The sequence below is a fragment of the Parasteatoda tepidariorum genome, chromosome 4 (genome assembly GCF_982258835.1).
Source record: "Parasteatoda tepidariorum strain Cologne lab strain chromosome 4, Ptep-v5.0, whole genome shotgun sequence".
In the NCBI taxonomy this organism is placed as follows: domain Eukaryota; kingdom Metazoa; phylum Arthropoda; class Arachnida; order Araneae; family Theridiidae; genus Parasteatoda; species Parasteatoda tepidariorum.
In genome coordinates, this window is record NC_141758.1 from 24,161,426 (window position 1) to 24,186,249 (window position 24,824).

Below are 24,824 nucleotides of genomic sequence, written 5' to 3' on the forward strand. Positions count from 1 at the left end.
CCACACTATGAATTTTAACACAAGCAGGCATGGGCGGATCGTGAATTCGTAGGGCCCTGGGCTGCAGTGCCGTTCCTGGGGTGGCGAACGCCTGCGTGCAAGAATAATTTTGTGCGCCCCTATATATTATGCTTAAATTCTGATGATAAGGCCAATTTTCATAATCATTTTTAGTTTGAGGTTTAAACTGAATAGTTTCCTTAAAGACTAAAGTCACTTTAGTGTAAGTGTTTGATTATGAAAATGGGCGTAATAAAATAAAACAACGAAAAAATATGACAAAAAATTTATTTTCGGCATCAAATAAAATAGACTATTAACGTACAATATAGGTCATAAATTCCAGTGTAAAAGGAAAGTGTAGAAGTTACTTCTTATATTAGTTTACTGTTTCTTCCTGTAATCAAAGTTTACAGCTTTGCTATAATTTGATTTTTAATAATTTGCTATAATTTGATTTTTGTCGAATAGTTGAATTTGGCGCCCCTTAAATTGGGCGCCTGCGTGCGGGGCATTCGCTGCATACCCGCCAGGAACGGCACTGCTGGGCTGAAACTACTTAGGGGCCCTAATAGCCATTTTGTCACAAAAAAACTGTTTTCTGTAGTGATGTGGATAAGTATATAGAAAAAAATAGGACAATAAAATAATTTTATTTATTTTTATTTGTATATACAAACAGCAACTGTACAGTATTATTGCAAAAGAAATTGACAGGTTATGTGTAGTTATGTTATATAAATTATAAAGCAACCTTTTTGCATTTTTGTGCTGCGAATTCCTTTATTTGCTCATCACATTGTAAGTCCTTCGTAAGCTTGTTTAGTAAACTAAATAAGTTTGTCACTTTGACGACGACAACAGAAGTGCGGGGAAGAAAAATTTACGTCGGGCGATAAGCGGCGCGGCGGGAAGTCCCCCGTTATAGACGCGAAAAAATACACTGACCAAAAACAAGCCACGGGGAATTCCCCGTTCCGTTCGATAGACGCGCACATGCATGGGTTGATTGATATCAGGGTTGCCAACCTTATAATAGTTTTTTTTTAATATTGATATTTCTTTTTCAATTCAAAATATCACCTATTGTTTTCAGTGGCGACTGGAGCCCTTTGTATTCACGGGGCCCTGGGCTGCAGCCCAAAAAGCCCTTAAGTAGATCCGCCCCTGCAAGCAGGAACATTAAGCGTTTCTTCATAAATAATTATGATATCATCCATATTCTCATTACCTGAAATTTATATCGCCTACCGAAGACTGCCCGTGTACAAAATGGTGACTGGTGCACGCTAAATCTGTCAGGGTCACAATGTTCTCCGAGTTCCCATAACAAATCAAATGGGCACTTTTGTGGTATTGAATCGGAGATTTATCGTGCTCTGTTTCTGGTCAAAATTATGATCTGCGGATGGATAGATCGTATGTGAATGCTTCCTTTCTGTAAAACCGGATTTGACGAATATGCGTTGGATCCGGATCATCTTCACAAATGTCTCTCAGACCGTCACCAATAGCCCATTGTGCAGCTCTAGTGCAACGTAAATAAAAGTACATTTTTTGCCTGACTCTTTTAAGGTCGGAGACAAATTTGATTAGATGAAGGTTAGCTACAGATTGACTCTGTAAATTCTGCTATTACATACAGATGACTTAAAATTAGTTACATCCAGTTATGGGACCCCAAGCTCCAGTTATATATTGGTCATAAGGTTATATAAAAACATATTGTTATGATTATATAATCATAAGTTTTTATCCCATAAGATTAGAGCGGTAATTTCATATAAATCACGTCATCGAATACACAGTAAAAATTTAGTTTTCAGACAATAGAAAATTATTTTACCGAAAAATATTAGAAAAATTAATAACGGTAACAAATAACGTAGGTATTTTATTTACGTCGAACTACAGCTGCACTATGAGCTATTGGCGACGAACTGGGAAACATTCCTGAGGATGATCGGAAGACATGCCATCACAATTTTGGATACTCTGCAGAGGGGATAACTTCTCCGCTTTGGTAGCCTGACGACTTGGAAGCGAATTTGAACACTTTACGGTAGAACTATTTAACAAGGACCTCTACGGAGCACCCTTCGCCAATACGCAGGCTAATCAAAGTGGTCACCCACCCGCTTATTGACTGCAGTCAGTTATGCTTGCCTTCGGTGTTCTGCAGGGAACTGTATCTTTACTATCAGTCCGCAGCGGGTTGTGAACAAATAACATTCTCTTTGCGGGCGATTTTTAGCAAGAAAAAAAAATGTCCACGAATTCGAACCGAATGCAAAAAATTACACCCTAATTAGAACCGGATTGGTGGAATATTTAACCATCATGAAAAATTGACCAATATCGAACTCGATGTGAATGGCCCTTTAGCGAATCAGAGCACGTTTTGATAGAACACCCAAAATACAGTAGATCGCTGTACTTTTGCAATTGTAACTTGGTCCTATATTGTATTTCTTTGTTTCGAACAACTCTACTTCACTCCTTTGAAAACAGCGACTAGCATTTTCGCTAGTACTCCAAGTTTCTAGAAAATTAATAAGTTGAATCATTGTTTAAAATAACGCCATGGCTGATTCTAAGTTATACGATTTATTAGGAGTTTCAAGACATGCAACTGATACAGAAATTAAAAAGGTAAATAATAAAAATAAGTTTATTTCTTAATTATTATTCTCATTAGATTAGCCTAATATCTGATAAATTTCCTCGTCTATTAAAAATAATTGCAATCTGCTATTCATATTTGCGATATTTTTATTATAAATTGTTGTTTACTCTTATATTGCGTGTGTTATTTTATATCCTAATGAAAGTTTTCTTGACCATTCAAGGTAAGAAATGAGATCTAATCGCATTGTTGATTATCTTTTGTCCCCTTAAAATCCATTCTATTCAATTCCTCCCATTTAAAGTTTTAGTAAGTAAAGTTTGTTGTTTTTTTTATAGAAATTTCCTTTTGGCAAATTTCAATCTAAAATTTTTCGTATTTTGATTATTGGTTTTAAAATATTTAATAATTAACCTATGTTACGCAGTGTGATCATTCTTGAGTCACGTGGACGCACTTGTACTTTCCTTTTCAGAATTTATATAATCATTTTGTATTTTACCAAGCTCTTAATCTTGTTCTTGTGAATATTTAAATATTTTAGAAATAAAATAACTTCAATTCTATGTGGAAAATATAACTGCCATATCTTTTAGCTTTTATTTTTTTACTATTGTGACTTAAAGTTAGTTTTATTTAATTGTTTACATCAGAACTGGGATTTTACCAAGAACTGTAACCATTCAGTCTAAAAGTCTGTTTATAGCAATTGTATGTGTAACTAATATATCTAGGCAGATTATAAGCTGTTTGCTTATAATCTTTTGAGTTTGTTATATTTAATAGTTTAATTCTAGAATTCATTTCATTAATTCTTCATAAATTAATCATGTATTGTTGTAATCCTCACCTTTTTCGCATTGTAAACTATCTTCACACTATTTCTCAGTGTTTTCATCGCAGAAAAAAAATGGGTGAGAATTTCTCACCCTTTCTCAAAAACAGGGTGAGATTTCAAAAAGTTAAGTGAGAAAAAAAAATAATTTCTTTAATTATAATACATTTTTAACATCTTCTAATTCTTAAAGCATTGAATATTTTTTTTTTGCATCATCATATGGAAAATGTTCTACATCTGCTTTTATATCAGCTATTCTCATTAGGTTGCTCAAATGCGTGTTTGTTTCATTTTGATCGTTTCTACCCACATTTGTTTCATTTTCATTTATCCGTTTCGGAGTAGAAGATATTGCCTTTACAAGGTATTTGTCCATCTTACAATAATGAGCAAAAAATTTGAACTTCTTACATGGAGAAACCTTACCTACGGTAAACACATGGTTGCAGAGAAATGCGTTCTGAAAGAGGTTCGGAGGGATGGTGTTCTGTTGTTCTTAAAGGTTCTGAACAATACTGGTAAATAGGGAAGCTAGATAACGGAGCAAATGTTGAAAATAATGAAAGATCCAGGAAGAAAAGTGAAACAGATTTCATTCTAAATGGCGCAATGAGAAATTTTTTTCAAAATGCAAGAAATTCGCGAATTTTGAAATTGCTTTATAGAATGCGCGTATTTCTCGCGGTAATCATTTTTTAATGCGAGAAAAGAAAAAAATATGCGAGATTCTCGCGTTCTCGCGCTGTAGTGAAAACACTGTTTCTACATTGAGTTCAGGGTCATATAATGATGTAATGCTAAAAATCTCTTTTATTAAAGTTTATTATCAGAATATTTTTTTAATATAATTAACATATTTGTAGTAGCATGCTGAAATCTGCCACATTCTAGACATTCTATTTTTAGCTATAACTCATCAAATATTTTGTTTAAATTGTAGATTTTATAATATTAAAATACTGTAAGAAAGGTATTGTATATTTTCAAAAGTAAGGTTTGAGAATTCTTTTTCTCATAAAATATCAGCAATTATTTTAGCGTAGCCTGCGCTATTAAAACATTATACGATGTAAAAGAAAAAAAATATTTTTTTTATTATTTTGCATTTTTATTTTTAGTCAACAACTAAAATGTTCAATTACAGTGTTTTGAAGTATTCAAATGTAAAATTAATATCTTTGTTTAAAAAATAAATATGGTAAAGAAAAGATTGATGTATATACGATAGTTTTCAGGGTCTTAAATAATCTGTTGATTTTCATTAATAGGGTATAACAAATTTAAGGTCAAGTAATATTTTAAATGCAAGATTATTTATATTTTCAATTAAAGAATAATATTAACCTTAAATTTAGTAAAATATCTATAAAAGAGGTTTTATTGGCTCCATTGGCAGAAAGTGTAAAAACAGTTTTGAAATATAATTTTGTTGATAATTTAACAAAAAAAAAAATCATTTCTGGCAAATTTGGAAAAGAAATTTCAGAATAATGTTGTTCAAAAAGCACAGAATGCATTAAAAATAATCAAAAGCTTTCTTGTATTTCCTAAGTGAGAAAATTCAAATATTTTAAAATTCGGATGTGATACTTCCCATATTAAAGTGATTTAATGTGAATTTATCTAACAGCTTTTATCTTACTTTTTTTTAATTATGAATTTGATTTCTTTCTTTAATTGATAATTTAGTTTTGCTTGACTGATATTTAGATAAGATAAAAGATTGTTCACCTAGTTCAGTACTTATTCTATACTGATCTTTAAAAGTGAAGCCAAGTTTTAACTATAAAATTATTTTTATTCCCTAAATTTATAACTTAGGCAACAAATATTATTTTAAAAATTAAAATATCTATGTATATTATTCTCATGAATGATTAAAATTGCGTAAATGAAACCAGGGTTAATGTTATGTCGTGAAACTCGTTTTTGGACAAGAACAAGATATGTGTAATCTATAATCCTATGTATATACCTGTCAGTACTTAGAAATAATTTAAACCTCACTTTTTGAAATATGTTTTTTTGCTCATAAAAATATACTAACAATTTTGCCAAGTTTGTAAGTTGTATAAAAATCTGAATTATTGAAAAACAAATGCTATTCAAATATATTTCTCACAATTCTTTTTTTTTTTTTTTCAGTCTTACCGTAAACTAGCTAAGGAATATCATCCAGATAAGAATCCCACTGAAGGAGAAAAGGTAATGTTTTACTTCAAAGAAAAGTTTTAATTTTTTAAAATGAATCTTTATTAATATTTGCTTCATTTCAGTTCAAAGAAATCTCGTTTGCCTATGAAGTATTATCGGATCCCAAGAAAAGAGAAATCTATGATCGACAAGGAATTCAAGGATTACAAGGTGGTTCAGATGGTAAGTCTGAGATTTCAATTTGTATGTGTGTCTGGTTTGTCCGTGTGCAATGCTATTAATCTCAAAATATGTTTAACTTTATGTATTTATTTATTTTTTTCTTTCTGTTTTCAAAGCTTTGAAAATTGTTATTTTTCTTGGCAAATTTAGATTCCATGAATGGTTAAAATATTTTGTAGGGTCTTATGTCTATTTGAATTTTATTATTTAAGGTTTCATATTTTCAAAATTCTATGCAAAACTTATACTTTCTCACTATTGCATGCTTTTCTTTTTGGGTTAAATTTTAATAATTTATATATATTATTGTAAATTATACTTCAAGGGCTCCAAATCTTAAATTTTTTTAAACGTTATAGTAATCAGGGGTCTGTCCAGACTAAATTTACTACCGTTTAGCAGTACCTTCACAAATTCAACTTTAGAAAAAACGGTAGTTTCACATAATACTTTTTCTTTTAAAAAAAATTTTGTATCTCGTGAGAAACGATAAATCCACATTTTTACCATATTTTTTGTACTGATTTTTTACTATAATTTTTAATATTTACAAATTATATCTAAATTTTCACAAAATAGGTACCTCTCAGAAAAACCTAGACAGACCAGGGTTCCCACGGGTCAGGGAAAACCTGGAATTGTCGGGGAATTTTATTTCAACTCCAAAAATCAGGGAAAGTTGCAATTATTTTACAAAAAACAGGAAAATTCCTACATTATACCTGGAAAATAACCAGTCTTAAAATTGTCAGTAACAGTACTCAGTTATTGAGATTCGAGCTAGATAATTCTAGCATCTATTACAATTATTTATTATAAAAATTTCACATTTTAGACTAACTGAAATGCTTCCTTCCTCATATAATGATATTTATTTTATGCAGAAAATCTAATACTTGGCATAACAAATAAAAGAATGAAAGTTTTCTGATAAAAAATTTTGCAGCACAGATAAAATATGGTATAGATTTTCATTGAAATTTACCTGATATACCTGGAAAAGTCATGGAATTTTTTTTCTGAAATTGAGTGGGAACCAGGGTTGGGTTTTTGACGTCAAAAAGTGGTTTTTGACATGACAAGGGTATAATACTGGTTTAAACCGTCAAAAACCCGTCAAAAATGTCAAAAACTGAAGTTTGCCAAGAAAATATATAAACTTCAAAACTACCAACAGTTGCCATGCATTATATTGAAATTTAATTATACTATAGGTAATCAGCAGGTTTTAAAATATTTTTTAATTAAAATTAAGGTAAAATAACAGATTTAAAATCTCAGAAATTTATATTCAAATGCATGTGCAGAAAAATTTTGCACAAAAATTGCTTAAATATTTATATTTAAAAATTTTTTTTTTCTTTTTGATACTTAAGAAAATTAAAAGTTTATTACTATGCGTTTTTGACATATAAGGAACATATAACTAATATTTATAAGGAACTTACAAGTTATGCTGTATAAATACAAACTTGATATAAGATACAAGTGTATAAAAATTTTTTTTTTAATGTTATACCGGATATCTTTATTATCCAGTATGTTAATTTGAATTTAAAAGTAGTTATATTTATGAATAATGATAAATATAATTCATATTGTTTATTATATTTATTTATAATTATTACACTTATCATTTTAAAAAAATTTTTATCTCTTAATTTTTTTTTCTCCACTTGTATTAAGAATACAAATAATGCATATCTTGAAAGCAAGAAGTAATTATTCAACAGCTGAATATTTAGATATTCAACAAAACTATATCGTATTCAGCAAAATGAAATTCACAAGTATTTGGATAAACTAAATTTTCAGCATAGTAAATGAATAGGCTGAATATACTGTAAATCGACACTAACTACTCTGTGTATTTAACAGAAAGCACTTAAATTTGTATTGTCTTATGTTAAAAAGATTATTAAGAAGATTTAAAAGAATATTAAAAAGATTTTTCTTTAAAAGTAGATGTCTAATGTACAAAACTGCTAATGTTTATCTTTAAAAATGTCTAATTTTTAGTATAATCTATACTATACACTAAATTTGGTTATAAATAAATTTCTTAATAATATCACTGCAGATTTTCAATAACACATGAAAATGAATACATAATATTACAAAAGATGTGAGTTTTCAAAAGTACAAGATTTTGGTTACTATTCAAAATATAAGTGTTTCTTCAAAATTTTAAATTTATTTTTTCTAGAACATATTTAGAAACACTATCCTTTAAAAAATATATAAATTTTATGTATTAATTAAATTTCACATATGAATATAGGTTTTTGACATTTTCGACATTTTTGACAGTGAGGTTTTTGACATGACGGTTTAAACCATGGTTTAAACTGTCAAAAACTGTCACATGTCAAAAACCTGCCAACCCTGGTGGGAACCCTGACAGACCCCTGGTAATGTATAATGTTTGTCATGCATTTAATTAATATCAATTTGGTCATTGATTATTTTTCAGGAATTACTGCCCGGATTCCAAAATAGATTCCTATGATTCTATGTGCAAACTCATGTGGTCTTGTTTATCACCAATTAATGGCAATGAATTTCCACCTGCTTTTTAAACTTTAAATCTTTTTAATATAGTATGTGTGCAGCATATGAAGTTAATCTTGAATTGTTCTTTAGAGTAATAATTTTTTAAAGTGCTTGACTTGTGAAGATTTTAATCTAAATCTGAGCGTATTTAACAAGCATGTGATTCTTCTTCTAATTTGCAGAACTCCGAGAGTCTCAAGGCCATCGATTCACAGATTTCCGCTAAGCAATTTATATTCTGACAAAATTTTCTCAGAATTCCGCTAATCTGAAGCTTAATTTATGTTACACAAAATCTCCTTAATGAGGCATTACCAGCACCCTCTTTTTTTTTTCTAAGTTCTCAGTTTTACGTTGATTTGTTTGAGAAAAATGAAGCTTTGGATAAATTTAGACGAAAAAGATTCCATAATTAGTTTGTCTAGCATTAATAAATTACTGAGGCAATCACAAAATATAATATTGGTAATGTTTAAATTAAAGTAATTCTGAAATGGACAAAAAAAAAAGATTGTCCACTAAAAAATAATTAGGTTTTCCTTTTTTTTTAAAAAAAAAGAAACGACTTGTAACAATGAAATTGTTTCATCAATGTGGTTTTTTTTTAATCCCTTTTTTATTTGGCTACAATTAGATCAAATTAATTTTAACATGATATTACGGCTTGGAGAACTCAAATCGCAACTTTTAGTAATCTCTTTTTAATGTGGGGAAAACATTGAAATCAGTGTTTCGATCTTATTAGGTATAGTGAAAAAAAATTTCTTTAAATTTTGTGTGTGTTACTTTTAAGCCTAAGAGTGACAAGCTTTTTAAATATCTTCTATGTGCAAGAAAAGAAGATAAAAAACAGGTACTAAAAAAAAGAAGAAAAAACTACACATTGAGGAAAAATTTCAGATATTTTCTTCCAGCAAGCACATGTCTGATCTACTTTTTCTACAGTATTAAAGAATAATGAACATTTCACATAAATGTTATAACATTGTGATAAATATATTTTTTAAATACGATTACCTGAATGATGGAATAGATAAATGTAAGTCTTACTTTGAGTATCAAGACCAGTATCTATGTGTATGATTTTGGCAGGATTTGTTAATGACTTAGCAACTAATGTAACCATCGTGGTGTGATCCCTAATATTATGGTTGATCCACTATGTTGAGAATTTATTTGTATTAAAGTGAATTTTGTCCATTCAAGTTATTTATAGTGTCTTTTTAAATTATATATTTATTGTTTTTATATGTTGTGTGTTTATAAAATGCATCGGATATTAATTAGGCATCTTATTTAACTAAATAGATAAAAATGTATTTTTTCTTGACATCCACTATTATTTTTCTTATTTTTATCCTCTTACCCAATTGTTTGCTGCAAAGTAGTTAACGCTTACACTTAGCAAAAGATTAGCGTGAGCGAGGATGACATATATTTGCTCGTGGTGATTAACTATTGCATCTACATTTTGAAACTCCAGAAAGGTACATTTTTGTTTATAATTTTAGGTGGAATGTCTGCTGATGACCTGTTCAGTCATTTGTTTGGAGGAGGTCTATTTGGTATGGGGGGTATGGGAGGAAGCAGGCGACGCAAACGTGGAGAGGACACTGTTTATCCTTTAAAGTAAGATAATATCTTGTATTGTCATTAATTCTTAGTTATCTTTCTCAATCCATTAGCGAAATTTTTATTTTTCTGTGCGTGAGGATTTTTATAAGTGCTTGTTTAATGTTAGTTTTGTTTATAATAACTCTAGTTGTTCTGCTTTATTTATTTTTATTCCCAAGGTGTCAATATATCACTCATGTGATTATTGATTTAAAAAAAGAAAAATGTTGTTAACTAGACAAAATTGTAGCATTTTTTGGAAGGTAACTTGAGAATTGAGTTTATTGTAAGAATTCTAAGTTACCTAATACCAAATGTAAAACATTATTGTAATGAAACATTGCAAGGTTTTAAAATATTGAGAGATTTTAGAGTAACAATGCTCCACATTCTTGACCCTTAATGACAAAATTTGAAATAGACTGCAGTATCGATGTTACGACAGGCAATTGCAAATATTTGTATCAGAACTTACTCATAATTTTATATTACATGTGTATTTTAGCATTATGTTAAAATTTAATTTTGCCAACCTTAAAATACAGCAGTTAAAGGTGTGGAGTACAGGGCAAGACTGAGTAGCCACTTCTTTCTCTCGGCTGGTCTTGAAAAAATATTCTGTTAAATAGATTATTGCAGATCATATTTTAAGGGAAAATAACAGTTAAAAAAAAGGATAATAGGTTCAACCTCAGTCTTGTTTTCTCGTAAACATCTTCTAATTTCTGTATCAGAAGGAGATATAATAACTAACTCTGAAGAATTAAATCTCTTAACCAAACAGAAAATGGTAAAAAACTAAGTTAGCTAAATCTGAAAAGATGTTGGAACAAACTTTTGATACAATGGGGCAGAAAAAGCCAAGGGTCATCCCAGACAATAATAAAGAAAAATATCCTTTCATTAAATAGATTGAAAAAAAGGTTGGGATAGAATTTTATTGGGCTTTAATTTAGCCTATTTAAAGATTCCTCAAAGGGGATTCATTATCTTAAACAGAGTTTTTCCCAAGGGATTAAAAAAGGCAAGACTCCTTTCTCTTAGAAAAGGGCACTCGCTTAACGCCGTAAGAAATTATCAAAATGTGTAATATTTTGTATTGACTGAATTTGGTCCTACACAATTTTTAAAATACCTTTTTATACAATTTTAAGTATGTATTAAAAAAAATTTCATTATAAGAAAAAGGAGAAAAATTTAAAGCTTATAATAATGGCTAAAAGAAATTTTTTGCATACCTTTTTAAAAAAATGTGAATTAAAAGAATTATTGATTGATAAACAACTTACACCTTGAAAGCTTTTTTCTGTTTTTTAAGCTGAAAATTAATTATGCGAAAATAAGTTTTTCGAAGGGTTCATTTTTTAAAGGAGTTTTCTTTATAAAAATTGAGTTGGTTATGAATAATCCTTACAAAGTGAATATTCGTAATAGTAATCAGAAATAAACCTATATTTACCAGTGTGTAATTATTTTATTATTTACCAGTGTGGTCCTTTTTTTAAAAAAATAAAATACCAATAAAAAGGCAGTGTTTTTAAGTGGGTATTTAAGGGATGAAGGTTTTTAAGGGGTTTTTGCTATGAAAAGGGCAAAGATGGCGCTTCTATGGGGATCAAAGGGCAGGCAGGGCAGAGGTAGTCATTTTATTTTATTTAGTCTCCATGGCTGCGGCCGATTTTGCTCTTTAGTTAGGGGGCTTTTTGTCTTATTAGTTCATGTTACTACAAGTGTACCCCTCTGTATTATTATGCTTCCAGTGTTATGCTGAGTATTCAAAACTTAACTCATATTTTTATGTTTTGTAGGGTAACATTAGAGGATCTCTACAACGGGAAAACATCCAAATTAAACCTCAATAAAACTGTTATCTGTAAAGCTTGTGATGGGTAAGTATTTATTAAAATTATTTCCTGTTTGTCTTTGCTTGTTCTTATTTTTTGTTCATTTAAACATGTTATGAAATCATAGAGGTGTAATCTAAGTAGGACATATCTTGCCAGAGTCAATTTAAAAGGAAAATTTAGATTTTAATTTTATACTTTTTAAATTTTAAACTAAAGCAGTTAAAAAATTAGGAAAAAAAAACCGTTTTGATTTTTTTTCTTCTCTCACCTGGATTAGAAGAAATCCATTTGTGAGTTTTTTTTTTCATTGTCAAAGGAACTTACCAACCCTGTCTTTAATTTGTTAGGAAATTAATAATATTATTTTAGATTTTTGTTATATACTGTTAACAAAATTGAGCTATATCCGCTTGGTAGAAATTTATGGTAACTGGTAGTTTAAAAAAAAAAAAAGTTTGAAACTTAGAAATGCTTATAGTGTAAATAAAAAAAATTGTTTTTCTCCACAGATTGGGTGGAAGACCAGGTGCAGTTAATAAATGTACAGCTTGTCATGGACGTGGTATCAAAGTGACTTATCGTCAGTTAGGGCCTGGTATGGTACAGCATATGCAGTCAGCTTGCTCTGATTGTAATGGTGAAGGTATGGTTATGTTTTTAATTAATAAATAAAACCTATTACTTTACAGATCATACCCAACTCTCAACTCCAGAATAAATTTGAAACTGTGTAAACATTTTTGTGAGGAGAAAAAGTTTTCTAATGTGTTGATAAAATTCCTCTAATGAAAACAGCTTATTTATTTATGTTAAGTAATGTTATATTAATCTTTCTAACAATTCATTTACATGTATTTCAGTTTGTAATGTATATTGTCTCTTTGTCTACTTAATTAAGTAGACAAAAAGACAATAAACACTTTATATATGTATGTGTGGGCTAGAGTTGTTATCGACAGTGTCAACCTTCATCTATAAAAAGGTACCCCACCTTAGAGTCGAGTTAACATGTCTTATATACTAGTGAATTGGAGTTGTAATTTTGTAGTGGTAGATACGCTACAGTACTCTCCCACCAGAATTATAGCTGTGATAGAATTCGATACATAGATACCACTAGTTGCTGCATTTGTAACAGAGCTGGATTAGGGTCACCGGGTTTTAAACATTACTCATGAAGGCTGTATTCAGATCATGGTCCTAGTCGCTTCCGTGTTGCCTTTAGCAGCTGGGTGTATGCAGGTTGATGTTGTGTGCGATCAGAGGAGCAACAGGAGGTAGATAATGGCACAGTCACAAGTAGCAAGTCAACTGTTCCGGTGGACCATCCATCGAAGTAGGTGTGTACAGATCGCAGTGGGCGTTACTGCCAATGTAGGTGTGTTCACATCTGGTCCGAAGGTTGCCAATGAGGGCTGGAGTTGTTATTGACAACGTCAACCTTCATCTATGAAGCCCACCATAGAATCGAGTTAACATGTCTTATATACTAGTGAATTGGAGTTTTGATTTTGTAGAGGTAGATACGCTACCTATGCAATATGAGCTTTTAAGTAGGGATTGGTAAGAAGGTTGTGTTAGTTCACATATTTAATTCAAACCATTATCTATTTATTTCAAAGCTAATGAGAACAATATGCTGATTATAAACCAGGTGAAGTAAACAATCTTTAAAAAATAAATAGTTGATAGAAGGCTGTTAAAATGAAAGTGAAAAGAGTTAAGCTTTACAGAACAATAAAAAATAGATCTTCAAACTAAATTCTAATTTAGTGGTAAAAAATAGCAATTGTACATATATATAATTTTTTTGATTACATCCTGTGTAGTTTTAAAAAATATTGCTATTTATAGTTAGCAATATGTTTGTAAATTCAGAACTCTAAGCATAAATCAGAGTTAAATTTAACTTAAAATTTTTAGTGAAAGAATGTTCTGTCTTTTGTTTAAAAGAAGTAAAGCTAATTTTTTAGTTGCTGTTTTAGGTGTATTTATTTTTTTAATTCCTCTCAAAATGCTAGCTTCACTCTCTCTTTTTAATACAGTCAATGTACTTGAGTATGATCTTCCATGATCACAACTGAATCATTCATTATGTTATCATTTGATTTATTGCATTGATGCAATGTTATTTTAGTATGCACTGAACTGTTCATTCCAATATAGTGATCAAGGTTTAGTTTTATCTTTAACTATTCCCTTGGGGGAAAAAGAAATACATCTCAAAATACTTTGAAATTTAAAGTTTTGTTTTTACATGGGTTCCATAATAGATTCCACTTAGCAAAATAAAAGCATCCTTTTTAAACTTATCACTATCCAGGGATCTGTCTAGGCCGAATTTACTACCGTTTAGCGGTACCTTCATAAAATTTAATTTTAGGTAAAATGGTAGTTTCACAAAATACTTTTTCTTAAAATTGTATTTTTGTATCCCTTAAGAAACAATAAATCTATATTTTTACCATGTTTTTGTGTTGATTTTTTTAATATGATTTTTAATTGACATTTTTCAAAATTTATGTCTAAATTTTCACAAAATAGGTACCTTTCAGAAAAACCTAGACAGACCCCTGCTATCTCTGTCTATGCTACCTTTATTTCTTGTGTAATAATATTTCTTAGAATAATGGGACTCACTTTCTAATGTGTTAGCACAATGCTAACACATTAGAAAGTTAAACAACTAAAGAGGGGGGAATTAAGCTGTAAAATTTTAAATGGAAAATTGTATATCAATTGAATGGTTTTGTGTCAAATGTGCATGCATTTTTATCAAAAAGTATAAAAATATGAGTCAATATTGTGATAGAAACAAAGCGGTCCATTTTAAACCCCTCTGCCATTTATGTTAATGATTTGCAGTGCAAGTTTCAGCCATTTTGTCGAACAAATTCTTCATTTTCATTTAATGTTTAGGCCTTTTTGGTTTCCTATTGTGGAAGCAGTATGTATGCAGGGAGGGGTCTATCTAGACATTTTGTGAAAGGTCCGTTTTTCGTGAAATTGTGAAAAAATCGCTCACATTCTTTCAAGCACAAATTCATAAAAGCGGACCCCGCTTTTATGAATTTGTGCAAATAGGGTCCGGTTATTGCAAAAAAGTTTTTCAAGGAGTTTTGAAATTCTAAGTAGATGCAAGATTATGCTCGGAACTGTAAAATTATAATAAAAAAATTAAATTTTCAAAAATAAACAGCAATTGCTGCTTCTAATGCAAATATTTGGTATTTAGCCTATACTCCTGAACGCAGAATATTCATTTCGGACGAATGATGAAAGAATCGTCTGCCGAAGACAAAACTAAATTTGTTTACATCTTGCTTGTTTTCTGCCCTGGAAAGGGTTTATTCGATTAACAAAACAATAATGAAGATAAATAAATTTGTGAAGTGTCCGTTTTTATGAAAAGATATTTTGTGCAGGCCCAAATTTCTTCTAAACAGATCCCTGGTATGTAACACTATTAATAGCAATGGATGTCAGTAATTCCATAAATTTTACTTTATGTATTTATTTTTTACAGTTTTGCAAACAATTATATGAAAAGTGTAAATTTTCATTATTTTTGAGGTGCTGGTATGAAAATTATTTAAAGGCTATGATGATAAAAGGTTAATTTTTTGAGAGCTAGTAACTTAGGTTGACTGCTATGATCAATTTAATCTTCTCACTGAGCCTTTCTTAAGTTAAAGCTAAGAAGAATTTCCAATTACTAATTTTTTTTAATAGCTTGTTATGTTACCAAGTCTTTCATATTCATCATATATTATTTAAAAAAAATTCTTTCAAGTATTTTTACACTTATTTTAAATTTTATTTGCAAGATTATTTATTTTAAAAAAATTTATCTTATTTTGGAAATTTGGTCGCTTGCTTTTTGCAATTTTATCTTTCTCTTCCCAACTTAAATATCAAGGGTAATTGTAATCCTGGAATTCCGTTTTTTTTTTTTTAAATTTTTTTATCTTCTGGTTCTAAAAACTAGGAACGCCAAGTGATTTTTCTGCAAATTTCATGAAGTTTCCTGGACTAGCTCCGCAATCTGAAGTGTAAATTTTGTTAACAAGATGTTTGCATGCGTGTGATTCTTCTGCCATGTGGCAATTCCATCAATTTAATTCCTCTGTTTTGACAAATTTACTTGGAACTATGTTGGATTCCACTAATATCGAGATTCATGTTTGCAGAATTTTAACACAATTTTGGTATTTATTTGATTTAAAAGTTACATGTTTCGATGTGTATTCATGCAACTTAATAATTGTACATCTTGATTCATATTTATTATTTTAAATTCAGTATCGCAGTTCATATTCTCAGATTTGAAAATCCGGTATTACTATTATTAAGAGCTAAGTTTTTCTGGAAATAGTTGCTATAAAGGTGTAATATGTTTCATTGGTAAGTAATTTGATTTTAAATCTTTTCTCAAAAAGATGTTAAATATGAAGCATGTATGGTGTATAGTTGGATATTTTGACATTGAGTTTGTGCACTGCCCTGTAATTTTCCGTGTTTTTCACTTAGTGCCGATATCACCCCTTTTTATATGTAGGATAGCTTTATTTTTGCTATCCCCACATTTTTTGGGGCTCAAATTTTTTATCTTTGTATAGTGGAGTATATTAAAGCTTATTTAGTGTTTGTAAAGCTTAAAGCTAGCTTACGAGTTATTGATTGAATATCTCACTTTGTATTTCTATGCAGGATATTGTCTCTGTTATTGCAACAAGAAAAAATATTTCCACAACTATAGAAAATTTTCGATTTTTTTTGTTATCCAAATGTTTGTTTGTTATCAACTGAGTTATTCGTATTCTGATTGAAATGTTATAATTGGTGTTTTACTTGAATGATTTTTATGAAGTACTGTCTTAACATTTTAATTAGATTTCTATGAAAACGTTATTCTTTTTTAAATGATTATTTTTAACATGTTTTTGTTAGTTCCTTGCTTTTAATTCACATAAAGCTGGCCCACATTTTGCTGAGGTTTCAAACTTATATATTTTATTTTTTATTGCTATAATTCTAAAATTAATCTAATTCACAAAATTAATCTAAATATTTATATGCTTATCAGGGGTCTGTATGGGCCAAATTTACTACCGTTTAGCAGTACCTTCACAAATTCAACTTTAGGAAAAACAGTAGTTTCACAAAATACTTTTTCTTAAAATTCTTTTATTTTGTGTTGATTTTTTTCATATAATTTTTAATTTTCACAAAATAGGTACCTCTCAGAAAAATCTAGACAGACCCCTCCTTATACATTTACCAAACTCCTCTGAATTTGTCAATATTTATTTGCCAAAAAATGTCCTGTAGGTCTATTTTAAAATTATATTGTCTGTCATATAAGATCCATTTTTGACAAGGATGTTTTGTCTTAAAGAAAATGATTTTAATGCTGCATAGATTGATATTTCTGTGTCTCTAGAGTTCTATTGATTGTGAATAAAAAAAATTTTCTCTTTTCTGTGATTAGGAGAAGTATTAAATGAAAGAGACCGATGTAAAGTGTGCAAAGGAAAGAAAATAGTTCAGGAGACAAAACGTCTCGAAGTGCACGTTGACAAGGGTATGCAAGACGGACAGAAAATATACTTTAGAGGAGATGGCAATCAAATGGTATTTATTTAATTTTCAAATTCATTATTCTCTTAACTGTTATTATTAAGTGTGTGTGTGTGTGTTTGATTTAATATGTATGTATATATTAATTTTGAGAATTCTAAGATTTGTATTCCTTTCTAGCCTGGGGTTGAACCTGGAGATGTCATTATAGTTCTTCAGCAGTTGCCTCACACTTTGTTTGAAAGGTCTGGCCATGATTTATTTATGCCTTACACGCTAACTCTCGTTGAAGCTTTATGTGGATTTTCCATGGTTATAAAACATCTGGATGGAAGAGACATTGTGGTTCGTCATGCTCCTGCTGAAGTAATCGAACCAGGTAATAAATTAACTCATCTGTATTTACAAGCCTCACAGATTGCCTGATGTAATGTTTTGCGTAATGTTCATTCATATCTTATTCATGAGACATCCTTTATTTGGTAGAGTGGAAATGTCTTTTTTTTTTTTTTTTTTTTAAGTATAGACCTGTCAGCTCAGGCTTTTTTTGTCCTATTTCAGACCTCAGACTAACAAAATATTTTTCAGGCTTTTTTTTTTTTCCCAAGTAACTATGAATTGGAGAACCCTGGCACACTTTGCATACAGCCCCAAAACTAATTGAACTCTTTAATAATTTTAAAAAGAAGTATAACGTTTTTAGTAAAGGGTGTATCAATGATTTCTGTTTAGAATGATGCCCTAACTCTGGTTAAAATAGCTAGTTCGAGTTTCTTCTTTTGGTGGGATCTATAAAAAATCATCTGAAGTTAGTAGCTAATAAATTAATAACTGGGCCATCTTTACAGCAATAAAGGAATCTTAACTTTTTGTGTTTTCTTGTCAAAACAAACTTATGAGAATTTGTTGGTTGAGAAATCAAAACGAAAAATTATTTAAAGTTTTCAAAGATGTTATATTAGTCACTAATTTTTGGGGGTAAAGGGATCGCCTAACTAGATTTAATTTTTGTTTGCTTATTCTTCTGTGTCTTTGTCAAAGGTACCAAAATTTTAATTTCTGAAGTTGGCAGGACTGGATTTAATGAATCAGTGTTTTGCATGGTATATATGTGATGCACTTTTGAATTATTGTAGATTTGATGTATACAGCTGTTCATATACTTTCAAATTTACATATTTGACTCTATTTTAATCTGAAGTTTTGTCATTTAGATGTGAATGAAGTTTAAAATGCCATCTCACCATTTATATGAATGTAATGCATGCTGATCAACTTAGAATTTAAAGATTGATAGCCTATCTTAATATTCACTGTAACAATGTATGTCCTATTAGGTTAATAGATGCACCAACTTTTACTACTTTGCCTTAAAGATAGATTGTCTTAAGTACTTAATTTCCCCTTTTCCAAAATGAGTTTTTTTCCCCTTTATTATCTCTATTTTTGCCGTTAATAACTGTAATTGCGTGGTTTTTGTATTGTTCCTTTGAAGTTATTAAAATAAGCTTTGATAAGTTTGTCAATGATGTGTATTTTGAATGTATGGAGGAAATGAGAGAAGGTACTGCACAGTTTTTATTGAAACATGTTGTACAATGGGCTAATACAGCAGAATTGTTTTTCAGATTCCTTATCTTGATTTTTTAACCCTATTTTACAATTAACAATGGCAAATAGTTATGAAATACCTTTCTTTTAGTATTATTGGATACAATTTCTGTATATTATAGAGAAAGGCAATGTTAATCAATTTGATTCTATATTTGTTAATGCAGAAATTGTTCTTTGTAAAAAAAATCGAAACTACTGACTCAATTAGTGTGTTATAAGTTATATTTTCTTAGTGCTGAATAATTTTTGCTATAGTTTCATTTTTATTTTTTTTTAGTTACTTAGATCACTATTTTTCCATAAAAAATTTTTTTAATTCCTTTGGTTTTTGAAATTTTTTTAGTGTGCATTTTCTTTTCTTCGATTCATTCTAGTTTTTAATCTGAGGATTATGCACTTTAGAAAGGTAATGTATAAAATTGAAACTGTTCACTTTTACTCACAATCTCTTTTGAGATGTAAATATGTACGGATAAAAATAATCTTCTGTTATTATGTAATAAACTACAGTGTAACCTATTATATCCTGACAAAATCTTATTTTACTTCTAAAATTAAAAAAAAATTGTGCTGCTACCCATGTTTTTTTCTTCTACTTTTATATTTAAATTCTTAATACAAAAATTTTATATTCATTTAAATATAAAGCTTTAAAAAATTTGTTTCCAATTAATCTTATTTATTTATTTTTTTGAGATAAAAGATGATTTAGATTAACAAATTTTAGTCTGTTCTAAAGTATATGCCTCTGTAGTACTAATTGTTAAATTGCTCACTGTAATAAACTTCTGCTTTTTGGGTATTAAAAACAATAAAAGAAATACAATAATTAAAAATAGTTCAGCATATTTAATGTGTCTGCTTTGTTTCTTTCAGGTAGTGTCAAAGGAGTGGTGAATGAAGGAATGCCTATCTACAGAAATCCATTCGAAAAAGGAAACCTTTACATTAAGTTTTCTGTTACTTTTCCTGATAATCATTTTGCTGATATTTCCAAAATCAAGGTAATTTTAACAACTATCATAAAGTGTATTTTGTGTTCATTAAAAGAATTTTAATTAAATTTCTTGAAAAGAAAAATCTATTTTTTTTTTCATGTATTCATTCATAATTTTTCTACATTGATGGAAAAGAGATCTGACCACCAAGAAAAAGTTACTGTAAAGTAATGAAATTTCAGATATGTGTTTGTCTGAGTAACATATTCAATTTATTAAAGTTTCAAGGTTATAGGTTATGCAATTAAGAGAAAAACAATTTCAACTGTAAAATAGTGATTCATTTATAACCAGCAGAATTTTGAAGGCATTGATCATACAGATACTGTCTGTCATTTTGTGGGGTAGAGTTCCATGTCTGCTGCACTTGGTCAGTCAATTCGGGGATGGTTAACGCTGGTTGTTAATTATGCTGATTGTGTCCAATGATGTCCCATACCTGCTAAATTGGTTAAAGATCTAGCAGGCCAAGGCAACATGTCGACGTTGCATGTTGGGTTGCAGCAGCAGCACGAGGGCGAGCAATATCCTGTTGGAAAGTACCCCCCTTAAGTGCTGCTTTTGAATAGCCACAAATCAGGTTGACGCACATGTTTGCAGTCAAGTTGTGTTGAATAACTGTGAGACTACTCTTGCTGTCATTGGAAATTGCTCTTCGAACCGTAACTCCGGGTGTAGGTCTAGTGTGGCTGGGCTGCAGACAGGTCTGTAGCAGGTGCTCACCTGCCTCCACAAGAGTTCTCCACTCTGTCCTCCAGTGAGCTCTAACTTGACACCACTCACGTTGTAAACCGCAGTGGTTTTGAGTTAGTGGAATGCAAGCTACGGGGTGTCTCACTCGGAGCTGTATTTGAAGTAGCCGATTTGTAACAGTTTGTTGTGTCACTGCAACGCCAGCTGCAGATCGAATTTCTGATACAGACACGGTGCAATGCGTGACTGCCACACAGCGGTCTTCCCCCTGAGTAGTGCTGTGTGACCGTTGGACTGCGTATGTGCTAAGCGTGAAATTTGAATTGACTTCTTTTAATTGTATTAACAAGACTACCAGGTTTAGTTTATCTAGCACAAATCTTCCTTGGTGTTTGGATTTTTTTTTTCCAGCAGTGTATTTACTAAGTGGAATGTTTAATGCTCCTCTTGTTTGTTTTGTCAAATGTACGAATTTATCTCTTATATAATAATTAAGTAATTGGATGTGAAGTATGCTAGATTTTATATATTTTAGACACTTAACCCTTAATCTAAGTTGACTTCACCAGCCAATATGTACTGTCATTTTAATATATTAAATTTAACATAATATTTAATTTTATATTTTAAGTTAATTGTAAATAAGACAACAATAATTTATTGATTTTTACTTCCATTTGTAGGCATTGAGCAAAGACATTGAGCAAACTTGGCTTTGCTCATTGAGCAAAGTAAAAGTACCATGCCACCTATGTGGTGGCATTGATATATGAAAGTTTTTTATGTTCTATAATAATACATAAACTTAATTTATAAAGTAAAGTTCAAATCCGCAAAGTTTTAGGAGTCTTAAATGTTCCATAATGAACAGGTACTTCATTTTTCCATCATATTTAAAGGTACAACATATCCAGTGTATTTTCAAAATAACAATGGGGGTACTGGCTAATTAGGTTAGAGTACAATAGATAGTAATTTACAATAGAGGTTAGGCAAAACTTAATCTTGTAGTCATAAGAATACTGTTACGAATTCACTATATATTGACTAAAAGCATTTTATTTTACAGGCCCTTGAGCTTCTCTTACCTCCAAGACCTCCTTTTGAAATGCCTACTGGCGATAATGTTGAAGAAGCTGACTTACACGACTATGACCCTGACGCCCATAGAGGGGCTGGCAGCAGTCGCTCTGAAGCTTACGATTCAGATGACGAGGACAGACATCGTGGCCCTGGTGTTCAGTGTGCACATCAATAAATCTGAAGTTTTAGTTTGAAATTATACCTTATGAGGAGAAAACAGACTTTTATCTTCTGGGATTATTATATCGTAGACTGTGAAGAAACGGATAATTTATGTGCATCGTCCATTATATTTATACTCTCATTTTCCAAATTTTTCAAGGCATGCACACAACACGCTTGTCGTGTGGGAAATATATTCTGTATAATAGTATTGTACCTATCTATATATAATGTACTATTTCTTCTCGACACAAAAAAAGGAACCTTTTTTTTTTTATTGGAAAGTTAGCTGTATAGTGTGCTATGTCCTGTGATAGCAGTCTCTATGTTATGTATAGCCTTATTTCACCTTTTTTTTCTTCCTTTGTTGTGTTGAATTAAAGGCCTTTTGTTATAATCAGGTCTATTTATTTTAATTACTTTGTTTCATTTATTTCATATGTAGGTTATTGGCTATTTAAAAACTGAAATATTAAGTGCTGAATGAAGTGAATTTGCATTTGTACATACTATGTTAATTTATTCACTGTGTGTGGGGTATAATTAATCTTATGTTTATTATAGACTGTAAAATTAAAAATATGGAGATAAATTTTTAATTTCTTCCTCTTTTTCGAAAGTATAAATATATTTAGGATTGACAATCTGAAAGCTTCATTCAAATAAATCATGCGTTTTAGTGTACCTATGAAAGAAGTCATATGCTGTTATTATAGAATATGATTAATCATAACCTGATTGCCTTTGTATTTTTGATACAGAGGCAGAAGAATTTTTACGAGTTACTCTACTTTGGAAAACTGATTAAATATTATTAGAAATTTATAATTTGGAATTCATCTTAAAATAAATACTCTGTGGACTGCTTATTTGATTTTATGAATGTTAATGCTCTAAATGTAACTAATGCCCATTATTTCTGGCTGTGAGTTGTACATTACAAAGCTAACATTATCATAGATTTAAGTTTTTTATGGAGATATTTCCCTTTTAAATTGTTTTTATAATTAAGTCAGCTTCATTCTAGCATGCTTTCTTTTAGTTTGTTTAATGTTTTTGATAAAAGGTGTGCTTTCTCTTACAATTAAACAGTGTTAATTAAAAGTATTTCTTATCTTAAATTGTGTTTTTACTTTGGAAATTGGGCATTTGAATAGATTAAAAAGATCTACATATAATATATACAGAGTAATGATCAATTTAAACTCTCTCTTGCAAAAAATAATAAAGAAACACCTGATTCCATTAAGGTAAACTATCAGGCTTTTTTTTTTTCCAGCTATAATAATAGGACAAATCATTCTGTTTATTAATTTTAGTTTAGATACACAATGGTGGTAGACTAGCTGGTGTGAAACGTGAGACGTATTTAACAATGCTATGTTCATAGCTGCCAACTCTACTGGATTTTCCAGTAGACTACTGGATTTTGCCAGTATCTCCTGGTCTACTGGTTTATTTGAAATTCTCCTGGTTTTTGTACAATTTAGAAAATTCCAAAAATTGAGTAAGTTTCCTTAAAAAATCCCTTTTGAAATTAATTTTTTGTGCAGATTATTGCTTGAATAATTAAAAAGTATTACTAATACATAATGAAGTGAACTTCATTTATAGAAATCAGTCGAAAACTTTTTTTGTTCTAAAATGTTCAGTTTATTTTTACTCACAGTAATCTTTTTAAATTACTTTTAAAAAATCTTTGAACTATGTTTGGTGAATTAAATGCCTATTAATGTTCAAAATTATGAGTAAACGTAATACATAACATTTCAAGTATGTTTAATGCCAATCATAACTATAGAATATTGCAGTTTTTCTACTTTGATGACTAAGAAAATCCCTAGAATTTCCTACTTCTAAAATATTTAGTACATTATGCAACAATTATCGTGAAATTTATATTATTTCGTAAAATCTACTGGATTTTTTTCTCTCTATGTTGGCAGCTATGTATGTTTAAAGAAACACCTCTTAACTCTCAGGGGTTTAATTTTAAATCAATTTGTAACTAAAAGCGTAATTTATGTGTAATGATATCCCCCTTTGTATGATTTCTTGAGCTTTTGAGTGGGTTTTAGTGATAGTAGGGTCAGCAATATGTAGAAATCATCCTCCCTCCCCAAAGATTAAGTAATTCTTAGATCAAGCAACCAAAAAAATAAAAGCAACTGTTTGTTTTCATGATAAAATATCTGAGACTAAAATGTATTTGTATTACATGGATAAATACCTTCATAAACCTCCCATGATTAATCCGTGGATAAATTCTTTTAAGAAGAGTCTATGAAAAAAAAAAATTTACCTTATAACTATTTTTTTTTATATTTATTTTATTAAATTTTTTATAACTATTTTATTGATTTTAGCATATACTTTTATTTGCTGGGAAATTGATGTTTAAATTAATTAATCAGCCTCAGTTTTTGAATAGCTATATAGAATTATAAATTATTTATAAGAAAATATTCATATCTTATTGTCTCTTAAACATATGCAACTATTATGTGTATTAACTGTTAAACGGCTGTACTTCAACAAATACTAAGTCTACACACCCAAAATAGTAAACACATATTTCATTAACCCATTTGCTGAAAGCAAATTTAGTATGAGATTAATACACATATACTGCAATTTCCTACAATTAATTTTCCTGTAACCACTTGACAATGAAAATCTGGCCAAGTAAACCAGTTACATCTCAAATTAATTTTTCAAACAAAGGAAATAATTATTTCCCAGTTAAATATAAGCATATTAACCTTTTTCTTCCATTGGATAAGTGTCTGCAAACTGATAAATTATTCAAATTATTAGCTTGTTTTCAAATCTGATAGCTA

The 24,824-nt window shown here is 29.8% G+C and overlaps 1 protein-coding gene and 1 long non-coding RNA gene across 2 annotated transcripts; both read left to right on the forward strand.

Moving 5' to 3' along the window:
• Positions 1-2,498: 2,498 nt before the first annotated feature.
• On the forward strand, positions 2,499-23,105 carry LOC107439986 (dnaJ homolog subfamily A member 2). Its single transcript, XM_043040783.3, has 10 exons — positions 2,499-2,652; positions 5,610-5,669; positions 5,741-5,840; positions 9,905-10,022; positions 11,816-11,896; positions 12,364-12,497; positions 17,346-17,488; positions 17,615-17,813; positions 19,925-20,052; positions 21,809-23,105. Exons 1-10 carry the CDS (start codon positions 2,584-2,586, stop codon positions 21,995-21,997), a joined length of 1,221 nt encoding a protein of 406 aa, XP_042896717.2. The 5' UTR covers positions 2,499-2,583; the 3' UTR covers positions 21,998-23,105.
• Positions 12,870-13,564, forward strand: LOC147810808 (uncharacterized). The gene is made up of 2 exons (XR_015432964.1): positions 12,870-13,194; positions 13,233-13,564. It is a non-coding gene; the product is annotated as an uncharacterized LOC147810808 (long non-coding RNA).
• Positions 23,106-24,824: the final 1,719 nt, after the last annotated feature.